Source organism: Leiobunum rupestre, chromosome 4 (genome assembly GCF_980474605.1).
Source record: "Leiobunum rupestre chromosome 4, qqLeiRupe1.1.hap1, whole genome shotgun sequence".
NCBI classification, from domain to species: Eukaryota; Metazoa; Arthropoda; class Arachnida; order Opiliones; family Sclerosomatidae; genus Leiobunum; species Leiobunum rupestre.
The window spans coordinates 43878259-43905256 of record NC_143387.1 but is presented as its reverse complement, the minus strand read 5'-3'; the positions used below and the strand labels follow the sequence as shown (position 1 = coordinate 43905256).

The window sequence follows — 26998 nt, the reverse complement described above, 5'->3', positions numbered from 1 at the left end:
AATCCGCTTCAGCTATACACTTATTCACTTTCCGCGTCGATCTGTTACAAACAGATATTTTAGCTTTATTTTCACGCTTGCGAGTGGCAGAGGCGAATTTTGACGATTTTTATCCGCTACCAGCGAGCATGAAAATGGGGCTTAATTCCTCGGTAACTTACAAATAAAAAGATTGCTCTTTTTTCTTATTCGTATACGCGTGGAAATTACATTCAAATTCGACAAAGCTTGAAGCGAGAGGCGTTTTAAAAAGCTGAAATCTTTTAAAATGAAAGAAACGCGCTAATGGCTAATGCGCACGAGATTCTGTCGAACTAAAGTAATACTAAAGTAATACTCCTTATTTTATGAGAGCTGCCATTTTATTACAGGTCTGATTTCAAATAGTGCATGCCAGGCCGCTTCACGCGGTCAAGTGCACGCGACGTAATGAAATGGCCGACTTCTTAAAAGAGTGTAAATTGGGGGATCTTAAAATTCATTTTGCGCGTGAAAATACGTTGCCATGTTAGGGTATAAACGCTGGTAAATAAGCCTGCTATACCTCATAATGTAAAGGTACTGTCACGCGCAAAAACGTAATTTTGAAATCGGGCAATTACAAAAGTTTTTCTTCATTGGTACTTTTTTAAAATTTAATCCTAAAGCAAATAAAAATATATCGCGGTTCAATAGGTGATATAATAAAGTAACGTGGCCTTCTTGTTTTGATGGGAAAGGCTACCTTCCACTATGCTTCCATTAGCTTTCCCACCAAAGAGCCTATGAATTCATCCGTAGGCTTTAACTGTACTATTTCGTTATCCCATTTTAACAAGTTGAGCAAGCATATCTGACTTTATAATATCGCCTATTCAAAATATAGAAAATATTGTGTGACGAAAATAGGGTCCTTTTGTTTTTGAAGATTGGTACTTAAATCGTCAGAGCGGTCAAACTTCATCGGTTCTCGGCGAATGGAATAGGCGAAGTACTTGGTCCTAAGACGAGGAGTTGGTGGCAATAACCGTAGAACTTGGAGGCAGAGTAAATACGAGGAGGTAAAGAGCCCCGTAGCTACAGCGAAGAAGGGCCGCGTGAGACGGCCTATCAAAAGTGGGAAGCAATCACGCGTATCCAGGAATGTCGCTGCGGACGCTTAACAATAAGAAACGACTCACAATGGAAATTTCTGGACGAAGGGGGGAAAAATGTCCAAAAAACCGCCTCAGAAACGCGCTATTATTACGGACTTGTACGATAAATCTTCGACTTCATTTTTAGATGACTTTTTTTCGCTGACAAAATATGTTTCGGGGGACTACTTCAAATTGTCGCTGAAAAAATGTCCTTTTTCCGAGAGAAATCGCTCCGATTTTAGAGTGTATATGCGAATGAAACAATAGGAGATTTTGAGAAAAATTAAGAACGTTACCTTTAGCTATAGCCGCGCTTGTTCTAATTTAATTAATAGAAAAATCCGAACAATACGCGTTGGCCCTAATAAGGGGCCATTCTTTCTGGCGTGGCCGTGTCTTGGCGTGGAAGGCGATATATTCCATTCATTTCGTTTATTCTTTCGCAATGAAGTCATTAAAGGGTAGCTGGACCAAGAGATATCGGCCAATGCAGCGCCTATATTGAAAAAACTGACTCGTGGAATTACGAAACTAATTTTAATTTCTAGTTAACCGAAATCAACCTCATTAGATACAGTAGTCCTAGCTTAATTAGACAGGCGAATGTTTTTCAAAGATTACATTTGCGGTACCGTCAATAGGCCTTTCTATAAATTAACGTGACCCTCTTGTTTACGGTTTTTTTCTTCACTTCTACAATGCTTCCTCAGCTCTCCCCATAAAGAGAACTAATAAACTCGTCCCTAGGTGTGACTGCGCAATTTCTAGAACAAGCTGGACAGTCGTAGCGACTTTATGGAAAGGCCTATTGATTCTGACTCTAAACGTTTTATTACATTTCCTCAAAAATTATTAATGTTTTTATTTAAATCACTCTTACAATGAAAAACGTTCGGAATCAGAATAGCGTGTTACTTTAGCCGCGTTCACACTACACACTTTGGAAACATTTTGAAACGGTTTCGAAAGATAAAATTCAATAATTTCGGAGTCAACTGTATTAATAGCCATACGATAAATACATTCGACACCAAAATTTTAAAATTTGATATTTCGAAACCGTTTTAAAACGTTTCCTAAGTGTCTAGTGTGAACGCGGCTAATTTATTTGGTTCGTATCGAAAATTCTTTCGCTTAAAGGTAAATGAGTTGCTTGAAATAGTTTTACGATATTATCCGCAACCTCGTATTTATGAGCCATACTTTGAGTTAAGCGTGATTAATACGCGGAGTTTCGTAAATATGTACGGCTGTCAGCGTGATGATCGATCGTTTCTTTCAATAATTATTATTCATTACGCTTCTGTACGCGGGAAAAAATGACGAACAATTACTATCGGTCATCGACGCGCGAAACGTGGGAAAAATCTAGCTTCTTTCCGCAAATTCAATAATTACGCTTAACTCTGACTGCTAGTTTAATTTCGCTGGAAAACGTATTCGTATTGTAAATATCTGGAGAAAGACGGCTAAAATTAGATAAACAATAATACTCGAGGAGAGGGTCTCTGCAGATCTTTCAACGGAAAAAGTGATAACAACTTGGAACAGACGGGGCAATGTGGCCGCCTAATGAATGCGCCCTCGCATCCGGGCCTCGCAATGCCGCTCCCAGCACCGCTTTCGGGAGCCGCCCGGGAAAGTCACGCTAGAGGTCACGCGTGCACTAACAATGCCCCCCACTCACTGGCTGGACTGTACTGCCAAAAACAATTGTTGTACCCCAAGTATTAAGTAGTGTAGTATAGTATAGTAGTAACTTTAGCCGCCATTTTTTGGGGAGGCAAATTTTTCCTTTACGAGAAAAAAATAATGGTTGCGTTGTACCACTTTGGAGTGATATTCGTCTATGGCGGGTCGATTTTGCTTTATTCCAATCACTGATTAAAACAGAAAATTTTATTGAAAATAATAAACCGTATAACAATTACAGCCTTTACATAATGAAGCTATAAAAAAACTTTTAATATTTGTTCCGCGTTGGAATGAGTTATAAATAAATATAATATAAATAGTATATTACATTTCAGTAAGTTAAATATTCATTTGTACCGACTATTTGTTTGATTTGCTCAATGGCTTACCCGATGCTTTATCTATTTATATCATACATCACTTTAAACGCGGTTGTTTTTTCTGATAAGAAAAAGGATCTCCATTGTTTAAAGATCTTAAAATTCTTCTTTGTATCGTGGTCGTCTATGGTCGCTCTATAAAAAGTAAGAATTTATGTCGCCGCTTTAAAATCACTGTCGTTTTATGGCCTTACGACCTTTCCTTTAGAGAGCAATTTTATCCATAAGTAGCTACAACGTTATATATAAAGCAACGGAGTAGCCAGCGCTTATTACCAAAATAAAGATTTTACGTTTCGACTTTATGGGTCTCCGAAAACGTTTTGAAAGCGCGCTTCCACAATTCCTTTGGCGTATAGAAGCTAGGTACGTAAACATCGCGACTGATGGACTAATTTATTAAAAGCATCTTAAAATAATAAATAAAATACTCGGTTTTAACGACGCTATCAGGGCCCCCAGAGGTCCTATAATTCCGATAAGATCCTATATTTTCAAAAATGTCCTATAACATCCTATATTTTTAGCAAAATAATCCAAAAGTCCTATAAAATCCTATAATTTTGGTATTTGGTCCATTTCAAATCCAGCCACTCACAATGTCAGTTAACTTGCTAGATTTAGCTATAGGATAAATTCCTATACCAAGTCGTTCTTGTCTATACTTTTGTTATTGTTAACATGGTTAGCTACTAGTATATTTTGGTGATAAAATGGTTAAATAGTTTCTATTTTTTAAAAAGATTTATTTATCTAAATATAGATTTGGTTTTTAAATGCATAAAGTTAGTAAATTAAATATAATTTTGTAAAAATAGTCCTATAAAGTCCTATATTTTTGGAAAAATAATCCTATTTTTTCTATCAAAAAATTTAAGATTTGAGTGGGGGCCCTGCGCTATTTTTAACAACTTTCGTCGTAGAAATTCTAAGCAAAAATATCACGAAGACCCGCGGATAGAACCTATTTATTGACCCGAAACCAAATAGCGAATTAATTTATTAAGTGGCTCTGTATGTAATATTTCAAAACGAAACTGATTTTCCCCGCTCAGCATCGGCGACACCTTAAAAGATACTAGTCCATCGAAGGGAAAATATCCCGACGCAACCTTTTTCCGCGACGAGATGAACTGGCCACCGAAGACGAATTGTCTTCTCGTTCGAAAAGAAAAAAAAACTTCCCCTAATGTCGCTTCGAGACAAAAATGACCATTGTTGCGAAACCGATGGTCCGTCGAGCGATATATTCACCCTGACCCCAGAAGGAACGCGCGGGGTCACGGGGGGAGTGCTCGGCTCCGGAAAGGCGGCCCAGATTTTGGGCAACCCGCGGAGGCGCTCTTTTTGGCGTCCCTGGAACCATCTGGGAGGACTTCCGATCTCCTCGTGTACCCCCCGACAAACTGACGAAAATCGATTGATAACTTAATAGCGGAAAGCTTCCTAACTTTCCAGTAAAGGGGAAATTTATTTCCTTGGCTTCACTTTTGCTTCTGCTCATCGTTTAATCTTTTCCATTAGCAATTTCTGGTTTCCTTCGAAATACGTTCGGGGCTTCCTGGTCGTCACTCGCAATCTACTTTGTACGCGAGATCCACCGCAAACTTGGACAGATACTAGACTTTTGTTCTTTCCCTATTCTAAACGAAAACGGAATCGACGCGATGACTGTTTGTCGCTGTCGGTCGACGGTTCGTGGGGCCAACTAATTTATTTGCAAACAATTAGGTAATTTATCAGATTTGTTTCAGCGCGTAAATGCTAAAGAAATAAGGACGTACAATTGGATGATGAGTTTTTCGGAGTGGTAACAACGTGGGAAAACGCGAATGTTTGCTTTCCAAAACAAAATTTGAGATTCGTGACCTTCGGGGCTCTATAAACTATCCATCCTTCTTTTATTCGCGTATCTTAGACACGGGTAATTTTCATAAAATCCGTCGTCATTCAGTTCAGTTTTGATAGGGGAAAAAATTGAATCTTAATTTATGGGAGCGATTTGAAAAGGGCGCGATCTTTGGCACGCGATAGCTAAAACGGGATGGCGCCTTACAGTCTCGTAAACGGTGAGCCCTCGAAGATTGTCAGAGAAAGTCAGCGAATAAGATACGCCGTGAAACGCGATACTTCGGCGCGCTTTCGCTTAAAAGGGCGACTTTCTCCCGATCAATGCATTTACATTATCAAAGGGGACATCGAGATTCGGATGGCAAACGAATCCGGCCTCCGTGAAAGTCGTAACGCAATTAAGTCAGCGTTTTCCATCCATCAAAAGCCGCCCCTTCCACCCCGAATACATTTTTCCTCTTCAAAATAATATTTCTTATTTAGGTTCCTTCGATATTATTTTTATATCAAATTCTCGCGTCCAATTTGGAAGATGAATTGGATTTTAAAACATGAACTCGATGAATGGCTTTGATTACCGAAATGCCATAGAAACGAGACTTTGATTCTAACGACTGAATTTCAATTTACTTATTTCGTTTTTATTTATACTTTTCGTTGAAATAGCATATTTGACAATTTTTAAAGTTGTATTTGTGTTTACCCGAGGCGTGTATTATTATTATTAAAAATAAAAAAAAAACAAATATTTGAAAGGAACGGGAAAACGTTGAATGGGTCGCTCTGACACGGATGCAGAAAAAGACAATAAAAAAAGAGAAATAATTTGTTTTCCCAGATTCTTCGGCCTTCGCGATAAACGTTCTTTTCTCACGCGAAAGAAAAGCCTTCTCTATCATTTCTGCTCCTTGCAGTCGCTATTTTTCAGCGTATTCGAAGGGCAGAAACGCTTCTCTAAGCGAGCTTTTGGGAAGAAAAGACGCGTGTTTTGTGACCAACGAAATTCGCCATTTTCCTCATATCTCACAATGAACGTTACGCTTCTTTGCTTTCGTCTTTATTTTTAAATCTAAAATTTCTCCCTCTTTTTCGGAATTAAGTTGTTTAATAAATGATCTGATACGTTGGAAGTTCGATAAATAAATAAATTTATTAATTATCTATGATTATTTTGAAGTTTCATTTCATTTTATTTTGGGAGTACTTAATTCGAAAGATAAATTATTTACGACCAAATCTTACACTGCTTGTTTTTGATGCCTAGACTAAAGCTCCATTTTCATGCTCGCTGGTAGCGAGTAAAAATCGACAAAATCCGCTTCCGCTACACACTTTTTGACTTTCCGCGTCGATCTGTTTCAAACAGATATTTTAGCTTTATTTTCACGCTTGCGAGTGGCGGATGCGAATTTTGATGATTTTTATCCGCTACCAGCGAGCATGAAAATGAGCCTTAAGACTATTTTCAAAACAAAGCTTAAAGTTTATTCTTAGCTCGTCTGGAATTTAATTTTGTATAATAGGTGGACTAATATATCTTCCGCTTTTAGAATGTTCTTATCTACGAAACTTTATTTAGTATAATAAAGAAATAAAAATGTGGATGGTGATTTTGAGAAATAATTTGCGCTTTTTACCATTCGTCTTATTCACCGCAATTGCCATATTATTTGAATCGCGCGTGTTTGAGTCTTAAGGTCAAGGTTTATTCCGTCGTTACCGAGTGGTTCGTCTACTCGCTTTCGAAGAGTGATCATGGGGTTAAAACCTGTTTAACTAAATCTCTATCGGCATTGCAAAATTAATGGCTTACGTATAACTCGAGTTTCACCAGCGTAATTTTAAATGTACGAGCGGCGAATAATATTTACATCTTAATGGATAGATATATCTTAACGGAGACGATATAAGTAGCGTTACTCGCGTTCTATGACCCCGACTGCTTAAGAACGCGGCGCTATAATTCCGCCTGGAACATCTGGTGGATGATTCTCTGACAGGGGGTCAATTTCACTTCTGCTAAACAAGATTTCGACTCTCAAGCGAGCGCGAATTACGCATTTTGCCATCGGGGGTCGGCCAAAATATTCTAGATTAACCCACGGAGCGCACGACGCCGGAGGAGAAGTGATTTTATGGGCCAAACTTCATTACAATATTTGTAAAATCAGCGTGATCAATTCGGAATTTTATTATAATGGTTAATTTATTCCGCATTCGCTCTCGCTCGTTATTACGATCGTTATATATCTCGAAACGCTATTGCTCCGTTCGAACATCATTGCTCGACTCTCTCGTCGAACAGAACCGATCTGTATTAACTATAGCGCAGCTAAAATCGCGTATACGCGTCAACGGGTTTTATTTCTCACAAGGGTATCCTTTATCCAGACGCATTTAATGAAACGGCGTCCCATGGCGGCGCTATTGGACGGCCACGTTTGTTACAATGTCATTCAAATGAGCCGATAGTTCGTGATAATCTGATTTTTAAGAACCGAACGAGCGCCGTAAATGCCTACGTTTTCAAGGGCGAATGTCTGAATTGCGCGAGAATATGGCTTCCGTTACCACGAGTGTGCAATTAAATTTACATTTTTTTTTAAATGAAATACGTATACTCGAATGTGAAAAAGAGGATGCCAATTTGCGTGCCTTTCCGAGTCAAATAACCGATTATTTTCCTCAATTAGGTTGTAATTATTCCTAAGCCGCTGAAGTGGCGGCCTTTTGCCGGAAATCATTTGACCATTTTTCAAATTATCGTAACGCAGCTTACAACATTTGTAAGTAGAAACCAATGAGGTAGAATAAATAGAGTTCCAAACAAATCTGGGATTCGCGGGACACGTTTTATTTGAGTAGGAGAATTAGGCTTAAGTTTTAACTTTATCCAATCGTGTTGGCGCCATCTGTTTCTACAAGCAGACAATTTCGCAAAATATGTTAAGGTTTAGTTTTCCAATAACACGATAGATGGCGCCAACACGATTTGATTAAGTTCATTTACTAGGCCTAACTCTCCAACTCAGCAAATACTGTCTCGCGAAACGGTAGGTCCTGGAAGGCGGATTTGGATCGCTATTTATTCTACCTCATTGGTAGAAACCGAGGGGTATAGATCAATACGCTTTAGGGTCCTCATAATTAAGATTAATTTATTAAAAATCAATCATTTTGATTATTTTAACCATGATGTAATCATTTTGATTACGAATTATAAATCACGATTGAATTTAATTACTAATGATTAAATCAGATTCTAATTCGTGGTAAAGCTATTAAGTGTCAAAATATCCAGCGACTCATCCCCGGGGATTTCATATTTACCAGCGATGAAGTCATTAAGGTCACCTCTTTTCCTGTATTTCACGGTGAAGTCTTTCAAGGTGGTCCGTTTATCTGAAAGGGCTGAGGTTCATTTGGAAGACACGGGCTGTTGACTCGGACAACACGCCGTTGTTGGCACTCTTTGAGGTTGGCGTCTCTCGCGTGGGAGGAGCCCCAAATGCGGCTCATATCGTTCTTCCGAGCCAACTGACTCCCTGGGGACCCGGATTCTTACAAGAAGCGATATAATGTTTCCTTTTAATACTTTTCCCTCCGAAAAGAAAGCATTTTACCAAAAAAGTCTCCGCTTCTATTATAGTAATTTGCTGGCTCCCGAAATTGCGCGATCAAAATATTCACATTTTTACGTTTATAGTTTCAGTGGGAATAAAGCTATTAGTTTTTGGTTTTTTTTTTCTATGAGAAATTCGCGTTTGTAGATTTTTTTTCCTTTGGCGTATTATACGAAAAGACTTTGACGTTCCGATTCGGCGCGTTTGACTCGAAAAACATCTAAAACTCTTCTCGAGAGTTGTCTAACCCTTTTTCCCACCCTCGCCGAATAACGAAGTACTCAGATTAAACGAACATCCCCAGCCAACAGGTGTCGCTCGAATAACTCAAGTCTTTTCGATTCCGTTATAAAAACAAGGCTTTCATTTTAACAGTAGATTTTTGAGGAAAGTAAAATGTTCATTATCTCAAAAGAAGGTTGCTAGTGCTATCGAAAGTTTTTTTCGCTAAACAAACCTGGTACGTGTAAGGCTTTTTCCCCTTACAAAGTCACCTTGCATCCGCCAGGTGCGCGGAAATACCTGGGGTGGGCACTGGGAGAATGACATCGCCAGTGACTGAGCCACTTGACAGCGCGCTTAACAGGTAGCGTAAAACGCTTAAGGCCGTAATGACAATTGATATTGACTAAGAGCTTCGCAGCTGTTGACTAGAGGGAAAATCAAACTGAAAACATTTACAATATTTTGCAAGTTGTTATTAAAATGTCTTTCGTAAATAAGCGCGTATCCAGGCCTAATTAAATTCTCGATCAATCCAGCGCACCGAAAGTTTTTATCTGAGCACTGAACTATCGCGTGTAAATTCTTCGATATTAAGTAAGCCAAATTTATATGAAAGGAACCACCTATGGACTGCATTGTAAAGGATGATAAAATTAGCGAATAAGTAGCTTAGTCCATTATGAAAAGGGATAATAAAGCCAAACCCTAAACAAATTTGAAGAAATTTAAAAACTTACCAATAGCTCGTACCGATAGGTCTTCGAGCAAACAAAAAGACGCGAAACTCGGACCAAATAGGTCTTCGAGCGTATATACTAATCTCCACCACTCTCCCCCTATTCGGCTTTCCGTTGCTACGCAACTCGTTTTGAAATGTTTAATATTTAGGCTTAGTGTCTCTATTCGGTGTTATTGACCGATTTCAAAATTACGTATTTGCGCGTGACACTACCTATACATCATGAGGTATAGCAGGCTTATTTACTTGCATTTATACCTTAACATGGCGGCGTATTTTAACGCGCAAAATGAATTTTAAGATCCACCAATAGTCGCGAGCCAGATTTCCCGCACGGTACTGACGAGTCCCAAATAGGACGAAACCGGTCTACCGTTGGAATTTCTGGCTATTTTATTTAATTTAATTTAGATTTTCACTCGAAGAAATATTTGGTCCGAGTTTCGCGTCTTTTTGTTTGCTCGAAGACCTATCGGTACGAGCTATTAGTAAGTTTTTAAATTTCTTCAAATTTGTTTAGGGTTTAGCTTTATTATGTATTTTCCTAATGGACTAATCTACTTTTTCGCTAATTTTATCAAATTTATAAGAAACATATCCAAAGATTCGAGGAAAATGACCGAGCGAACTGAATGTCTTTCTAGCGTCGAAATGTCACAGCGGGTGCCCCATTTTGCGAGCGTTTTTTGATGACGCTCTAAAAGTGTAAAACGCGTCACCTTACTGGCAGAACGAAGAAAAGATACGCTCTGTTTTCTTACATCTTGGCTTCGGAGCTCTCAATGAAACTTCCCATCGTATAAACAGCCCGGAATAAATTAATCACGGTTACGTGACTCTCCAGGGGTTACCAAGGTCCTCCATAAATAATACCGCGACTTATTTTAAAAAGGGGCTTTACTCATTAACTCGCAGTCCGTCGGGGGTGTTTGCTTTCAAGTCAAACGGAGCGAGCTCTCAGGATGTACCGTAGACGAGAAGAACCCACTTTTTAAAAGCTTTTGCCCCACTGGGCTACTTGGCTTACTCCCCGCGTTAAGTACCGCGCCTGCACTTCGTTTCAATTAACATATTTCGTAAACACTTTGAGAACGAACTAAGCTTCAAATAGATAATGCGGGAGGGATTCAACCAAAAATAAAATCATCTCTCTCTTTCTGATCTTTGAAACCACTGCTAAGAATATTGGCAGGATTGGCACCTAAGCATTTACATCTAATTAAAAATATAAACTATTTATTTATACGTATCTTTATATAACGCTCTTCTCACGTACTTATTTTGATTAATGGTTAATTCAGTTCCGAACACATGTTTTAAGGGTGTACACACTTCATTAATGGTGGATCAACGAATTTCGCATTTTGGTCACTAGGTTTAAGCTAGGAATATAATACCACGTATTTCCATCTTCCTAGGTTTAAGAGAAGCTAAGAGTGATTGGTACTAGTTAAGTTAAAGACAAGTCTTAGCTCGTATTAGCAGACAATTTTTCGATTTAGTTTTTAATCCCTTAAATTAAATTGCTTAGAAAATATTTATAAATCGTACGACTTAAGGTAAAACGGATGTTAAAAAAAGATAGGGGTGAAAACTACGAGGATATTTTTGCGGTTTGAACTTGAGCGCTTTCCCAAAAACTTTCTCATCTCGTAATTGCGTCATTTACGCTTCCTGATTTGAACGCGAGCTCAAATGAGAAAGTACACCGAGAAGTTTGATTCCCATCGGGAAAAATCGAAGATGTGGAACTAATCGAACGCTGGAGGAAACGAGTGTTGAAAAACGACATTTTGAAAGCCAGAAAGAGAGACAAAGAGAGAGTAAACTGAATACGTATTCTAAATTCCCATTAAAACACTCTTCCAAACACCGCGAAAGTCACGCTTAACTTAACGGGATTTCGCGATATATTTTTGGGCGGTTTTGCATTCGTAATATTTAACAGTTTTCCCCGTTATTAAATTTTGGAAGACGAGTCTAATTAACTGAAATAAAAACGAGTATGCTCTAGGAAATGTATTAAATGTTTTTATTAGGAAATAGATATTCAATTTATAGTTTCCGGGATACGCGAATAAAAGCGCTTTTCCCCAAATAGTCTGTTTATGAAAGAAAAAGTATTAATAACGCTTTTGTTTGTCGAAGAAAGGCGAGCTTCGCGGATGCTCCGAAATAAAACGAGGGTGACGTCATATCCTCTATTCCGATGAATAGTCGAATCCCACATCGCGTTTTTTAGGGCGTTTTACGACGAATCCGTAAATACCCGCGGTATATACCGGAGTTTTCACGACGAAGTCCCACGCGAAACGTAAATCTCAATTGTGACCCAACACCGCGGGGTATTCCTATGATTTTGCGAAGCCTTTGTTGCCCACATAAACGCGTATAGAATTGCTGGAAGATATTAGAATATAAATTCGTCACGGAGGTGTATAGAAGCGGCGCTTTTCAGGCTGAACTGCCGGGACGAGTACGTACGTCAGTGGAGGACAGTCTCTGGGACCCCGTTTGTCTTATTTACGAGAAAGGAGCTACGCAAGAAAGACTTTAGCGGAAACCAGAACACCCTATCTCCGGTGATTTTTTAGCCCCTGAAAATGTATAACGTTATTTTTGGAAAGATAGTCGGACTCCCATCTTCATTATGACGCTTCCCTTTGGCCCTTGGCGTCGCTATATGATTTACGCGTCATTTGCCCCGTGACGCGATATGCCGCCTAATATCTGTGATTTGTTAACTATATCGCTCTGTAAAGCTGTATCAACAGTTTGGCTTGTTTTGGAAAAGTCGTTGTTTCGCGCGATACGCGTCAATATGTAAAATAGTGGAAATAAAAATTTTAGTGTTGTAAGTCGGAAAATTTTCCGCGGATAATTTCCGGCTCGGATAATTTTCCGGAAAATGACCGAGGCCTCTTTTCCGGAAAATTTTCCGTATTTTTCCGAAAAAAATAAAAAAAAGTTTTCATTCCATGATTAGTCTAATATATTGTTTGCAAATTGAAATAAAGCGGTATTTTCTCCTCATTTTTTCGAATCTGAAAGTAAAACTAAACCTCTAGACTAGTTTAAACCGATTAACAATGTAACGCTATTAATGTTTTGTAGTATGTTTACTGATATTAGACATTTTATATCGATAAAAAGTTAAAAACATTAAAAACCCTTAAAAGATAATTTATATTTCAAATTTTTATTTTTCCGATTTGCGGAAAAGTTTCCGCAATTCGGAAAACTTTCCGGAAACTTTTCTGGAAAATTTTCCGCATTTTATTTTTCCGGAAAATTAACATCCCTAAAAAATTTCAAATGTTTATATTTTTACAAAGATATAGAGGGTGTTTTTGAAATGTGTCGATCAAACTCTAGGTCAAAATAAGTTCAAAAAGTCTAAATAAGCTTAAGTTGAAATCTCTTCAGGATGCTATATACCAGTTTCTAAATTTAATTTATAAAATAAACTGGTACTTCGTGGAACTAAAAATAATAATTCATTTACAACTAAAACGTTTTATCTCAAGAACTCTCTAGGCAGTATTAAAATTATTAAGTAAGGAGCGCTTTAGTTCCTAGGAAGCTTCCGAGATAAAGTGTTCTATGAAGCAGCAGTTTATTTTATAAATTTTATAGTGTTGTAAGTCGGAAAATGACCGAGACCTTTTTTTCCGGAAAATTTTCCGTATTTTTCCGAAAAAAAGTAAAAAATTATCCATGATTAGTCTAATATATTATTAACAAATTTAAATAAAGCGGCATTTTCGCCTATTGTTATCGAATATAAAAGTAAAACTTAAACTCTAGACTAGTTTAAACTGATTAACAATGTAACACTATTAATGTTTTGTAGTGTGTTTACTGATATTAGACATTTTATATCGATGAAAAGTTAAAAACATTGAAAACCCTTAAAAAGTAATTTATGGTTCAATTTTATATTTTTTTTGATTTGCGGATTAACAATACTATTATAAAGTAAAGGTAAAATAAAATCCTGTCCTAGGGGGGGGGGGGGGGGGCGTCATTTTGGTGGATAATATCTAATTTTGTTTTGTAATTTTGATCCAAAGAAACCTTCTCTATTTTAACTATATAAAAATCATATTTAGTTCTCTATTTTAAGCAATACAAGAGTTCCGCATATGACAATGCGTAAAATTATTCACTTATCAGGGAGTTTTATACCGTTACAGTTTTTTGACGCCATTTTATAGAATAAACCTAAATTGTCATTATTATAATTATTTAAATAGCGAGCCTTTAATTGAGTACCTGACAGACTTGTTTATTTGGCGAACTTATAGGTTGTTATTATCTAAAATTCGCGAGATAATTAAAGGGGTTTTTCCTCTTGTTATTCAGTTTCTCCTTTTAGTTTAACGGTAATAGTAAGTGTAGGGTGCTGTTGGCTCGCGTGCCATTACTCTCTACGCAGTATAACCGAGTATAACCACCCGGTCAACTGAATTTATGGCATTAAAAGTCGCTCGATGACTTGAGCCTAAAGTGGCGCATTGTTATATTAGCCTAGCCAAGTATTATTAGTTAATGAAAACCCAGCCGTGACCTCTGTTGTCACACGAAGCTGCGTATAAGGAACCACCAAATAGTTTTTTTTCGACAAATATTGAACGGCTTTGTCAGACTCGGAAAAAATAAACCCGCGTCAACCGGCGTTTGCTCAAAACCGGTATAGTTATTATTTGCATACCACGAAATGTCGAAATTCGCGACTAACAATAGTCGAATGATAAAAAAGAAAACAAAGTCTCGTTGCCCTTGAACCGAGCCATTTCTCACTCCGATAATTTTGCGCCATTCGTTCGTGACCACATTAGTCTAGATTTGACGATATTTAATAGCGAATTATTGTTCGCCGCGAACAATGCGCCGCGAAGCCGAATTTAATGAAAACTCTCGGGTGCCGAATAAGAACTTCCGTAAATATAAAAGTCGAAACAAATATATTTGAACAACGGGCCACTCGTACCGCCGCGAAATCCGCTTTTCAGAAGAATATAATGGGGTTGGCCGGAGCGTGAATCAAATGCCCCCGCGGGACTATATATTTTGAATTTTGTCATCGCGGTAACACACTTTTAATCGGAAATGGAACCATTCAAACGCCCAGAGGTATTCCGATAAGAAATTACTATAATCGTGGGTATCTTAAATATCTGGGTCGTTTTCACCGCGATAATTTTTTTAATTGATCCACGAGAATCCGTTGAGGTTTCCATTTACGGAAGATCGCAATAGCGGCTCCAGTTTCGTGGAATACAAGTTGTTCCGGAAACCCCCTTTTCAGTTTCTTTTTATTTATTCAGACGAAAATCGTCTTCGTTAATTCGGAGAATGGGTACGAGTTTCAGGCTATATTTGGGTCGGCGCAATAAGACGTCAGAAATATTGGTCATATTGCAGGTATTATGTGCCGAATCACGCGGTAACCCTTAGGCAAATCGATCAAATGTCCAAGTTAGGATCCAACTGGAATCAACGCGTATCCAGTTTGAATTCTTTTCCTTTGGGATTAAATACTTTTTATCAAATCGCAGGGTGACTACAGTGCCTATATTTCCTATTTTTTCCTATAATTTCATTAAATTTCCTATAATACCCTTTATAATATACTCATAAGTCTGAAGAAATTAAAATAGTTGATATTTTCCCATTTGAAGTCTTTAAAACGTCCTAGTTTTAAAAGATGCTTAGTTCCAACACTGTTCGGCGATAGTTTTTCACTATTTCTATCGGTTATCAACTTTATTTTGAATGTTATACCCCCTTTAAACAATTTTGACAACCGTTTTCTTTTATAGTATAATTAATGTTCTCCTATTTTTCCTTTTTTCTCCCAATTTTCTTCCTATATTTTCCTTTTCTCTCCCCAATTTTCTTTCTATATTTCACTGATAAATTTCCTATAATTCCTTTTAAGAATTTTAAAATATTCTGTGGTCACCCGGAAATCGGAATAAAGTTGAATTTCGTACATTGTAAATGGACCAAATGAAGTACAGATTGGATCTGACATCTAACTTGATCCACCATTTTCTGATCAGATTGGCTTATTTCGCGTATATGTTTTCAAACTATAAGACAACGGCCATAGTAAACAATTACTCAATGGCACGTTCAACCAAGGCTTCAATAATAAAGTGTCGTGTTACCTGCTCAGCAAAGCAAACGTAATTGGACAATCCAGGACGGTTGGTTTACTACGGAGCTATAGATAAGATTGAATTTAGATACAACGCGTCGTTTTCCGTTGAAGCTTTACGTATTTAACGTTTGGGTTAATAATAGGATATCGCGATTTCCAATTCACTGGCGGCCTTTGAAATTTCAACAATTGAATTTGATGTATTCGAGGCTGCTACAATTTCGGTGGAAAGGTTACATCAAAAAAGCCGATGCTTCCTTCAAATGAACAGTACCGCTTTGGCAGTTTTTTTTTAATACGCGAGATGTATATAATTAGTCCCTTTAAATTGGAGGTGTGTACTTTCTTGGCCTCTGGGCGATTGTTGAACGAGACGGGAAAAGAAGTAACGGATGAGCTAAGCCTTGGCGTCCCTTCGATTTGTTCGTGTAAAAAACAGCCATTAACGCGTAACCAGAAGGAAGATTTCTGCAGCGGATTCTATTATAATTCCGAGACGCTCTCGGATGCGCTCATTTGCCATCGCCAGTGGTAACAAAGAAAATGCAAATGTAAAAACCTTCTGACCTTATTTTCATTAATGGAATTGAAGAAATAGGAAAAAATAGAAGGTAATGATTCATTAGTCGACGACCAGGCTTCGTGACTTATGTCGATTTTTCTTTCAATTGAAAGAGTACGCGTAGTCACAGCTGTAAATATACAAACGAGTAGGGGATACATTCGATTTAATTACGGGGCTAATTATATTTTAAGGCGACAATTATTTTAGAAAAAAAAAACTACAGCCAGAGAAACACGAAAATGGATATGTAAAAAACTAAGTGTGTAATTATAAATTTTTACAATTTTTGAAATATATCAAAATTTTGTACGCGTCGGTATGTAATTTAATTATAGTAATTAATGCTTAAATTTATTACATTTTATTCAAGCTTCCCGGTAGTAAAGCGGTTCGTCACAGAAATTAGCTATTATAGGCGTAGAAAAAGCTGTTTTAAGTCGCGTGGAAGGATAATTCGCGACACCCACACAAGACAGACACTTTCCTAGTTCACGATTTAGCCTGAAGATGGCCAACATTATTTTTGCGTTATTCTAGCTATTGAGATTTAACTTCTGGAAATTCCTACATTAGATGATAATTATATAAAAAATTATTGCGACAAACACTCGTTAAACATTCGTTTCGTTTTCGCGAAAAAGGCACCCATTTTCTGTCGAATTTGTGACCAAAACTATTTAGCCTTAATTACCGAAATTGCTAGTGGCATGAAATTCCTCAATTGGGTTGGATTAGAAATGGTTTACCGAATGACTTTACGTCAGGGTCGGTTACGACAACCGTTTGACATCGGGGCAAAAAAGACTCGACTCCTTAAAGGACAAATCGAATTTTCTTTTCCAGGAAGAAATAACTTCGTAAATCCAGTTATAGGTGAGTCAGTCTCCTTATTAAAGTATATTAGAGGGTTGCGAGAGAACGCCGAGTCTTAGCCACACCAGTCAATGAAATCCCAAGGCTGTAAGGCGAGTGTTTCGAAAGCAAAATTAAAGACTCGAAAGAAACAAATTTTTTCGCGCTGATTTTGGAGAGGCACGTGGAGGAGTGAAATATCTAAGAAAATAGCCGCGACTCGAGGTCAGGTTTTAAAGATCCAACGCGGTATTCTTCGCAGCTGCTGGTTTTTTTAAATAATGGTGGAGTGTGGTGACCCCGACCAGCTGTGTTTTTAATACTCCCGTCCTGTCGCTCTGTTATTTGATGTCATTATGGTCCGCTCTTTTTACCGGTTGGTTGTTCGTAGATAGTCGCTTTAGTTTCGCCGATATAGCGCCGTGTCAGGTCATTAGTCAGTATAAAGTATTATTGTTCCAATCGAATGTCGCGCTAATCACCGTTCCGAGGAATGATCGGGGGAATTATCGCGGAGGCGAAGTTAGAGCGAGTCTCCTTCCTGGTTCGTATTCGGAATTACGATTAAATAACTTTCCAATACGCGGTGACCTCGAGACTGTATAGTCGATCTCCTCGCGCGATAGTCGACCGGTGTTCAATTATACCGAAGTTCGATTTTATTTTGGCGATTCGATGAGGTTTTTGCTTATAATATAATATTTCCCTTCGTGTACCGGATCTCTAAGAAAAGAACAATGCGGAGAATATCGTTTTTCGGCGACTGAATTCGCTATGGCATTCCTTTTTCCAAGAAGCGACAATTAAGAATTTTTAAAAGTGAATACTCATTCTTGGTCATTAAAATTCTTACGTAATCGCGAACAATGACGCTGTATACCGATACCTTTTCATTTCGCGGATGAGAACGCGTTTTAAATAAACACCGCACGGGGAATTTCCCCAATTTAAAAACTCCTAAATGACTAATGGAAGACGGCCATTTCGCGATGAACTACGACTTTCGCGAAATTTAAAATTAAAACAGCTACGGTTAAATTTAAAATTAAAAAAATAAAGGCCTAGGTTTTCTTCCGCCTGTCTGCCTCTAAGTTTACTTCCCGCCGCGCAAATATCCTGGTGGTAGGCCAACGTGTTCTGCGGCTGGCCTACCACCACGATATTTGCGCGGCGGGAAGAAAACAGACAGGCGAAGAAAACTTAGGCCTTTAAATTATATTTGGTAGTATAATTAACAACAGTGTGATTTTCCGGATATTGGAAGTTCAAGTAATTCCGCTAGAACAGAGCCTATTTATGAAAGATAATATTAAAATTGTTTTGGTCAGTTTTAACGAAACAAAAATGTTCGTATCCTGTTGAAACTTCTGAACTTGTTCTTTTATATTTTATACGGAATTCCGGGAGTCTCTCGAAACAGTTACTAGAAAACAAAATTTACATAGAATTTCAAAGGGAAACTATTCGAAAGGCACTCCTTGAAGCTTCGGAATGAATGCGCTGGGTTTGCTTTATTCGTTTACATTTACCTCATTCTAATTTAAACCGGTGCTACTTTCGAGGAAGTTTGTAGAAGGTGGCGATTTTACTTGGAAACTATTTCAAATATTGCGACAGACAATTTTGTTTTATCTTTGAAAGGTCAAATATCTAATACAAACCTTCCGTATTAAATTTTTTACTTAAAAGATTTTTTTTCGTATTAAAGATAACCCGAAAAGAATACGATCACTTAGTAGCGCTTATTATAATGTCTTTTTCTCCGCATATTTATTTGTGATTATCCATTAGGGGACACGGTGAAACTATTTAACGGGATAACGTACTTCCATTAAAAGAAATCGGATCAAGAATCTAAAAACGAACGCTAAAAATAGCGTATTATTGGCTAGACCTATTTGTTAAAATGTCGTTGGTCGTGCCATTGCGCGGTAGAGTCTAATTATACGAGGAATTGTTCGTGGAAGCCGCGGCAATGAGATAAGTTAACACGCGAACAAACAGTCACGCGAAGGCTCAGAAACTATTAAATAGAATAAGCGGGGAATAAAAACCCCTCAATGTCGTGCGAAAGTGGCTATAGCCAACCTTTAAGATTTGATAGTTCCCAACCAACTGGATCTGGCCAACGCAGACAGTGAGAAAGAGAGGAGCGCGCGTAGAAAGGGGATATTTAGCAGCTCGGCGGGACCGCGCATTCCAGAGTGTCGTTCCCGCTGGACCCCCTACTCCCTTCCGAGGGGGGTGGAATTATCATGTGAAAAGTATTCGAACTGACGCCAGGAGGGCATATCGTTAGAGCTTACGTATTCGGAATAGACCCCCTTCGCAACGTTTTAGCTACTTAAATATTTATGATTTGATTTTTATACCAATCGGAGCGAATTTTCAATTTCTTTTCTGTAATTTAAATTGAAAAGAACTAGTTCATTTTCTTGTTTTCGTTTGGTATGTCAACATAAAGGTATTAGCCGGGAAGCGCGTAGCGAAATACCGCGTAGGCAAAATATAATTAGCTTGCGCGAATAATAAAGGTAGTACGCGTTTTCCTAACCCGTTATTTATACGGGATTATTATCTATATTTTTACACCTAATAGAAGGGAAGATCACTATAGTCATTGCTATACGCAGTTTTAGTTCAAGTAGAACATTTTTATTTATCAATTCACATTTGTAATATTAATTTCCACGGATAGAGTTCACTTTCCTTTAGAGCTTAAAATAGTTCTGACAATTTTAAATTCAAAATGTAATTAGATATAATGTTTTAAATTAAATCTTAAGGCGCTGAAAAGGTGGATTCTATCAAATCTAACCTCGAGTTATGATTTAATTCCTCATTAATTAATCAAATAAAAATCATAACTTTTTATATTTACGTAGATGTAATTATTAAATCAAAGATGTTCTTAAATTGCTATTTTAATATTAGTTTTTCTTAATTTTTCCTTTTTAAACATCAATTTCGGTTGTTTCTTAGTATTTTACTTACTAAGATAAATTTTCGTTCAATTATGTGACCTAGAATTGGGGATAAATACGGAAAAGATTACGGAATTTTGCGAAACGTTGTATCGATTGAAAATGGAGACATTTTCTGAGAACCGCGGTGAAATTACCTTGAAAGGGGGGAATTTCCGACTGGTTTCATCATTTTCGTTTTAAGAATCTGGGTTTTGTTCCCAATCCGCAGAAATATCGTTTCTTATTCCTTCCGCGCGACGATGCCGGGAATTTCTCGAATTAAATCCACCTCATTTGTCCGTTCCAAAAAAAATCGACCTTAAAATATCTGGAGAGTAGAGTTTTCTCCGGTGAATTTTAAACAACCGGAATTTGTCGGGATCCATTTGGGGTTGTAACGCCGCTGGGCCCGTTCGATCCTTTATCGAACGCCTCGAGACTTTTTTCTAAGTAGTAGATGCCGGCTATCCAAATCTAATCCTGTTTATCTCAAATCGCGTCTGCCGGGTTTTTCTGCTCCTTTTTTTTCTTCCGACGCGATATCGGTTCGGAAATTTGCATCCTTTTCGCACACCGCTCTTAGTAATATTTGGCTATCTTTTTTATCAAAACTGATTTTTATTTTGGGTCAAATTAATTAAAATAAAATAATTAAATTAAATATGAAGCTCCAATTAATTTAAAATTTATTTCGTCCAGTTATAATTCATACACTTTAAAAATTTAAAATATTTTTAAAATTCAATATGAAGTTTAAATTAAATTATCTTGTTATATATTTAGTTAAAACATTATCTCTAATTATTTCGTCTCTTATATTAAATATTAAAACTTATCTAATAGATTTGTAATTAATTCACGTTAAAAATAAAAAAAATATTGTAAAAATTTATTAATTTAAATCATATATTACCAAAACTAGTTCGTTACAGAATATGAACGGGTAATAATTAAATATTATTTCAAATAAAATTTTATGAAAAATTTCAAAAATATAATTAAGATTTTAATTCTTTATTTTAATTACTGAGCATTAACATAATTTGTTATATCCAGGAAAAAAGCATGTACTAACAAATTTATAAAGAAACGTAATTTCTTAATATTTCGTAGAAGCTAGTACTGCATCTTCAGATATATTATAGTGTTTTGATTTTAAATATTTTTAGGAATTTAAACCGTTTTTGCACGTCTCGTTATATTTATTTTCAATGCCCTTTTTCATCCAATTAAATAAATTTTATTATTGAACTAAGTCATAAAAAATAAATAAAAGTTTAATCTGATATTTTTACAATTCTAGTAACAAAAATATCTTAGGCTCCTATCTAATATTCACCCACTCCGTTCAATCTTTTAAGTTGTAGTAATAGAAACATTTGAAGGCCTAGTCATTTTTTAAGATTTAAGAAATACCAACGTAAGAATTAAAGATTTCTTTGTAAGATATTTAGGAAATATGCAAATTGCTAAATTATTGGTGAGTGCGCTTGCCTTTAATTATGCTGTTCTTCCGTCACTCTCATTGGCAGCATTTTACGTATACCTAGTTCCTTAGGCGGACTAAAGTAGTTCAAGCCAACGAAAGTTGACGGATCTGGTGGAGAAGAAACACCTACGTTGATCCCACGTACTTTCGAAATTAATCAAAATCATCGTGGGAAGATTTTACCCCTCATAAAAAGAGGTCTAAAAAGGGAGTCCGAAATTTAGCCAAATAAGCCGGGGAAGCTGAAGTCAAACATCTCTTTCATTTCATTTCAGTTTTTTTACCATGTTTTTTAAAGCCCAATTATAAAAGTGGTACTTTTAAAATTAAACGAAACTTGGTTTCACGTAGGTGGAAAAGAAAATTGTCAAGTTGACCCTTTCATAAACGTTTCTGCCTTTAAGAATAAATCGAAATAAATGGCCGTAAAGTTGAGAAACGTTCATAGAAATAACGATTTGGGGCCGTATATATACACACAGATATATATACATCACATATATATAATACACCATATATATATATGATGTATTTTGGAAATCGTCCAAATTATAGATGAAACACATTTGCGAAAGTCATTTGGATGATTTCAACGCTAAAAGTGTCGGCCAAACAAACTATTTTATAGTTCATACGGTGACTCAATAACCAATGAAGAGCTTAAAAACCATATTATTTAAACATTAAAAATTAATAGCGTTAGAAGCGATGGTTTTTATTTTTACCAAAAACTAAATCACGGTTTTTCATTGATAAATATAAATTTTGACAATTTTGGCGTAATATTAAGCAAAATAAATAAAAATACCTTGGTGTTTATTTTATTAAATATTAATATTGTGTAAACAATTAGCTTTAGAAGCCATGATATTTAATTTGCGCTGTATTAAATATTAATATGGTGCAAAATGAATAAATACCGATAAAAATGTATGTTAAATATTACTATGGTGCAAAATTAATAAATACAGATAAAAATGTATGGTATTTATTTGATTAAATATTAATATGGTGCAAAATAATAAATACAGATAAAAATGTATGGTATTTATTTGATTAAATATTAATATGGTGCAAAAGAAATAAAATACAGATAAAAAATTGTGGTATTTATTTGATTAAATATTAATATTGTGCAAAATAAATACAGATATGAAGTTATGGTATTCATTTGGTAAATATTAGTATTGTGCAAAACAAGTAATTTTAGAAGCTATGATATTTATTGTATACTGTATTAAATATTAATATGGTGCAAAATAAATACAGATAAAAAACCATGGTATTTATTTTATTAAATATTAATATGGTGCAAATTAAATACAGATAAAAACCATGGTATTTAATTTATTAAACATTAATATGGTGCAAAATAAATACAGATAAAAAGCACGGTATTTATTTTATTAAATTTTAATATGGTGCAGAACTAGTAGTGTTTTAAAACTACGCTATTTATTTTAGGCTATATTAAATATTAATCTTGCACAAAACAAATGTGAAAAACGACTGTATTTATTTTATGAAATATTAATATTGTACAAAATTAATACCGTAGTTTTTAAATATTTAATTTGTTTGGATACGCGCAAGTTGCCGTAAATAACCTTAATGAATAGTCCCTATACTACCAATAACTTTCAATATTTAAAAGGCGCGATTGCATTTAAATTTAACTAAATACTAAGATGGTAAACCGAATGGTAATAATATCTCACCTTGTGTGGACCCGGATGACTCGCGTGGTTATGCAATATGTGGTGCATTTCGTGGATGCTACTGGTACTAGACGACCTACTACTTAAAGCTTCTTGTCCACCGCTACTTCCGAAACTGGCCAAACTAACAGAGTCTTGACGACTACTTAAAGTGCCCGAAATACTTCCACCGCTTCCTCCGAGTAATTTTCCACTTCCGCCTCCTTTGAAAGGTGACAACTGCGAGGATGACACGTGCTTTAACATTGTCGCGAAAGTTCGAAAAGGATCGCTCCCAGAAACAATTTCCTCGCGCGAAATGTCCGACTAACTTCCTTCGAAGACGCAAACTCTTTTCCGCACTCGAAGATGAAAAAAAAACCTAATTGATACTCGGCTATAAAGAAGAGAGCTATCGAATCCCGAGAGTTAATTACATAATGGACGGAACCAGCGTGTTCGGCAACCGCGCTCTTCAAAGATCGCGGCTCAACTGCGTCTTTCGGGTCGGATGCTTGGCTCTCTGTTTCCCTCTCGCGCGCTACACTTCATGTTTGCTCGAGAATCGACGCTCGGACGCGGACCTCATGCCGATATTCCCTTCCCCCACCATAGAGTATCCCGGGAAAACTCGACCAAAAGTCTCCCTCCCCCCTGTTGGATGACCCCCCCCCCTCGTAAACCCCTGTCAGGAAGCTTCTCTTCTCGGCGCCCAGAAGTTTTCTTGTTTCTTCTTATTACACTTTCTCGGAGTTTTGTTGATAAAGAAAGTTGGTGCGCGGACGCGGCTCGGTTCGGTTACCTTCCGGGGGTTTGCCAAGATTTATCGCAAACATACGATGGCCGCTACCCCTTTTAAGCCGCTGTAGGCTACGCTACAAAATGCACCAATTTTATTTATCGCTACGTATTTAAAACACTTTTTATGTCAAAACTTTGGAGATTTGAAAGTTGTTCGTGTCGTTTCGGTAAATTACGAACGTCGGGAAAAGAGTGTTCGGTATTCCATTTAATGATGGCGGGGAGTCTGTAAATTAAAATGAAGTTAGAACACACTTTTGAGTGAATATGCATTATGCATAAGCAAAATAATAACGATACGTATAACCGATTAACGACGCACCCCTCAAAAGATTAAATCCGATTTAATCGTGATTATTTTGATTAAATTAAATCACGATTAAGTTGATTAAATCACGTTTAATCATGATTATAATGTTTAAATCTGATTTAATCTGATTAAATTGGTTAAATCTGTTTAAAATGATTAAATCCTTATTAAAAAAATTATATCGTGTTTAGTATGATTAAATCGTACTTTAGTTTTGATTTTAATTCTATATTCGACCGATTATATTGATTAAATCGTGATTAAAATAATTAAACCTAATTAAAATGATTAAATCTAATTAAAAAGATTAGATCATGATTAGAATGATTAAATCTCATTTAAATGATTAAATCCTGATTAAAAAGATTAAATCGTGATTAGATTTTCTAATCTTGATTAGATTTTTTAATCTTGATAACCCTGATTTAATCATTTTACTATGATTAAGACGCACCCAAATTCCAATATGGAAGTGACCTGCCCCTCGCGTATGACACATCTTATTAGCAATTTCCTTACCGAACCTTTTTTCAACACTGATACTCTCAACAAGCTCCGTCTTGGACTGGCTGTAGTAGTGTATTTCACCTTGGATATATTTAGGCAATAGAAGGCTCTTTGCTGAACTAAACCATAGAGTAAACCACTCACATTGAGTGGAAGGCCCCATGGGAGCGCGTGAAACATTAATCCTAACGGGCCAACTTGTTTTCGAGGCGTGAATAATTATATTGCGCAGAGCGATGGTGTTGTTTTTAATTTTTTTTCGAGTAGAAACTTACTTTTTTTATCCAGATATTGTATATGAACTTTAGGCCAACTTGTTTATTTCACGCCTCGAAAACAAGACGTTGCGTACAAAAAGTGTTAACAAGTTTAGCTGATAGCCTTCCACTCTTTGTGAGTTGATTACTCTATGAACTAAGCCTTGATTTCGCAAGTAAATGTCATACTTAAAGTTATTACGTTACTTATGATTATGCGAAATACGTTTTAAATTTCGTTCTATAGCTGTTTTTCTAAGGTTCTTTTCCGCGTTCTTTTTTACAATTTCCTACGTGACACCTGAGTATATAAGTCTCTATAAAATGATTTTTTTTTATCTTCAGAGGAACTACTAATAATAATTTTTGAGCGATATTTTTAAATTACATTTTTATAGATAAACAAAGTCAAAGATAGGAAATTAACTTTATTTTTTTGCGTAAAATTATCCGAAATTTCATATATTTCTTTAAACCTAGGACTAGAACATCCCTGCGCCAATGGCATTTCTCCCACCGAACAATAGTTCCTTTTATAAAATAACCTTGGCCATCTTGTTGAAATGTTGCCTCCCCGCTTCAGCTGTGGATTCGTTTTCTCTCCCACTAAAGAGCTTATGAACTCATTCTTAGGCATTGGCTGAACTATTCCACGGCAACATTTCAATAAGTTGATCAAGCGTAAAGACATTTTATAAAATCAACTATTGATCTATGGAATTATCTACCAGCTGATATTCTCTCTTGTGGCACTCGTTCTGCTCTCCGACGCTCTGTTCGCGAGATTGTGCGTCCTAAACTTGACCAACTAGCTTAACTTTTATTTTACTCCCCTTTTACGTTTTCCCCAACTATACCATTTATACTATTATCTCTGACTTCTGTTTTACTCTAGTCTCAAATGACCCTTTTAACTCGTTGTACCGTATGCACCCCTTTTATTTGTATTTTGTAAGTTTTTGTTGTTTAATTAATAACCCGTAACTATTTTGATGTACTGTACGGCCACATATAAGCTAACACTAGCTTAGTGACCGATTTCTATATTATATAAATAAATAAATTATTGTAACATTTTCCACATAAAATTAATCCGTTGATAATTAGGATGCTACTCCACCGAAGCATCGCGATAATAAGAAAGTTTCACCGTTACTAATGCGTGGGTAGAGCACGCGTACATCCAATTCACGCCATTGAGCGTAATTAGCCGCTCTTAAGCTTTCATCGCCGCAGCTACGAGGCTAAAATAGCTCGTGACATTTCACTCAATCCGCACTATACTTCTATGGCGAGAAATGGCGGGGCTTAGACCGTTGACTCTTTAACATACGGGCCAAAAGCAAGCGATATTATTCCACTCTCGTGTGAGAGACGATAACTAGATTCTCTTCGATTCTTCTTTACTAGTGTATGGCGTCCGTATGTAGATGCTCTTATAGGGGCGATCGGCTTTCCGTAGAAGCGCGAGAGGATCCGGGTGTGCGCGAGCGGGTGAGGGTGTTGTCCCGTTTACGAAGGTCAGCGGGTCAAGATGGGTGGTAATATACGTTCGTGACATTAAAAGCGCCCAATTTCGCTTATACCTCGCCAACTTTCACTCTGCCCAAATGCTAAAAAATTATTTCGAAATTATGTGAAAGATTTCCTAAGTTTTAACTAGTTAGAACTTATTTGTTAGAACCCTAGAACGTGGATTTCCCGAGATTAGATGGGTGTTTTTCTCCCTTTAAAAAAAAACTCCTTTAAAAGTT

At 36.6% G+C, this 26998-nt stretch overlaps 1 protein-coding gene across 3 annotated transcripts in view; it reads right to left on the bottom strand.

The window, feature by feature from the left end:
• The window catches only part of rau (RA domain-containing protein rau), a 40245-nt gene extending 16331 nt beyond the window's left edge, over positions 1-23914 (bottom strand). For all 3 annotated transcript variants that reach the window (XM_090172230.1, XM_090172231.1, XM_090172232.1), the window contains exon 1: positions 23391-23914. In XM_090172230.1, the coding sequence (XP_090028356.1) occupies positions 23391-23636 (246 nt within the window). In that variant the 5' untranslated portion in view covers positions 23637-23914. The remainder of the gene's footprint in view (positions 1-23390) is intronic.
• Between the last annotated feature and the right edge of the window lie 3084 nt (positions 23915-26998).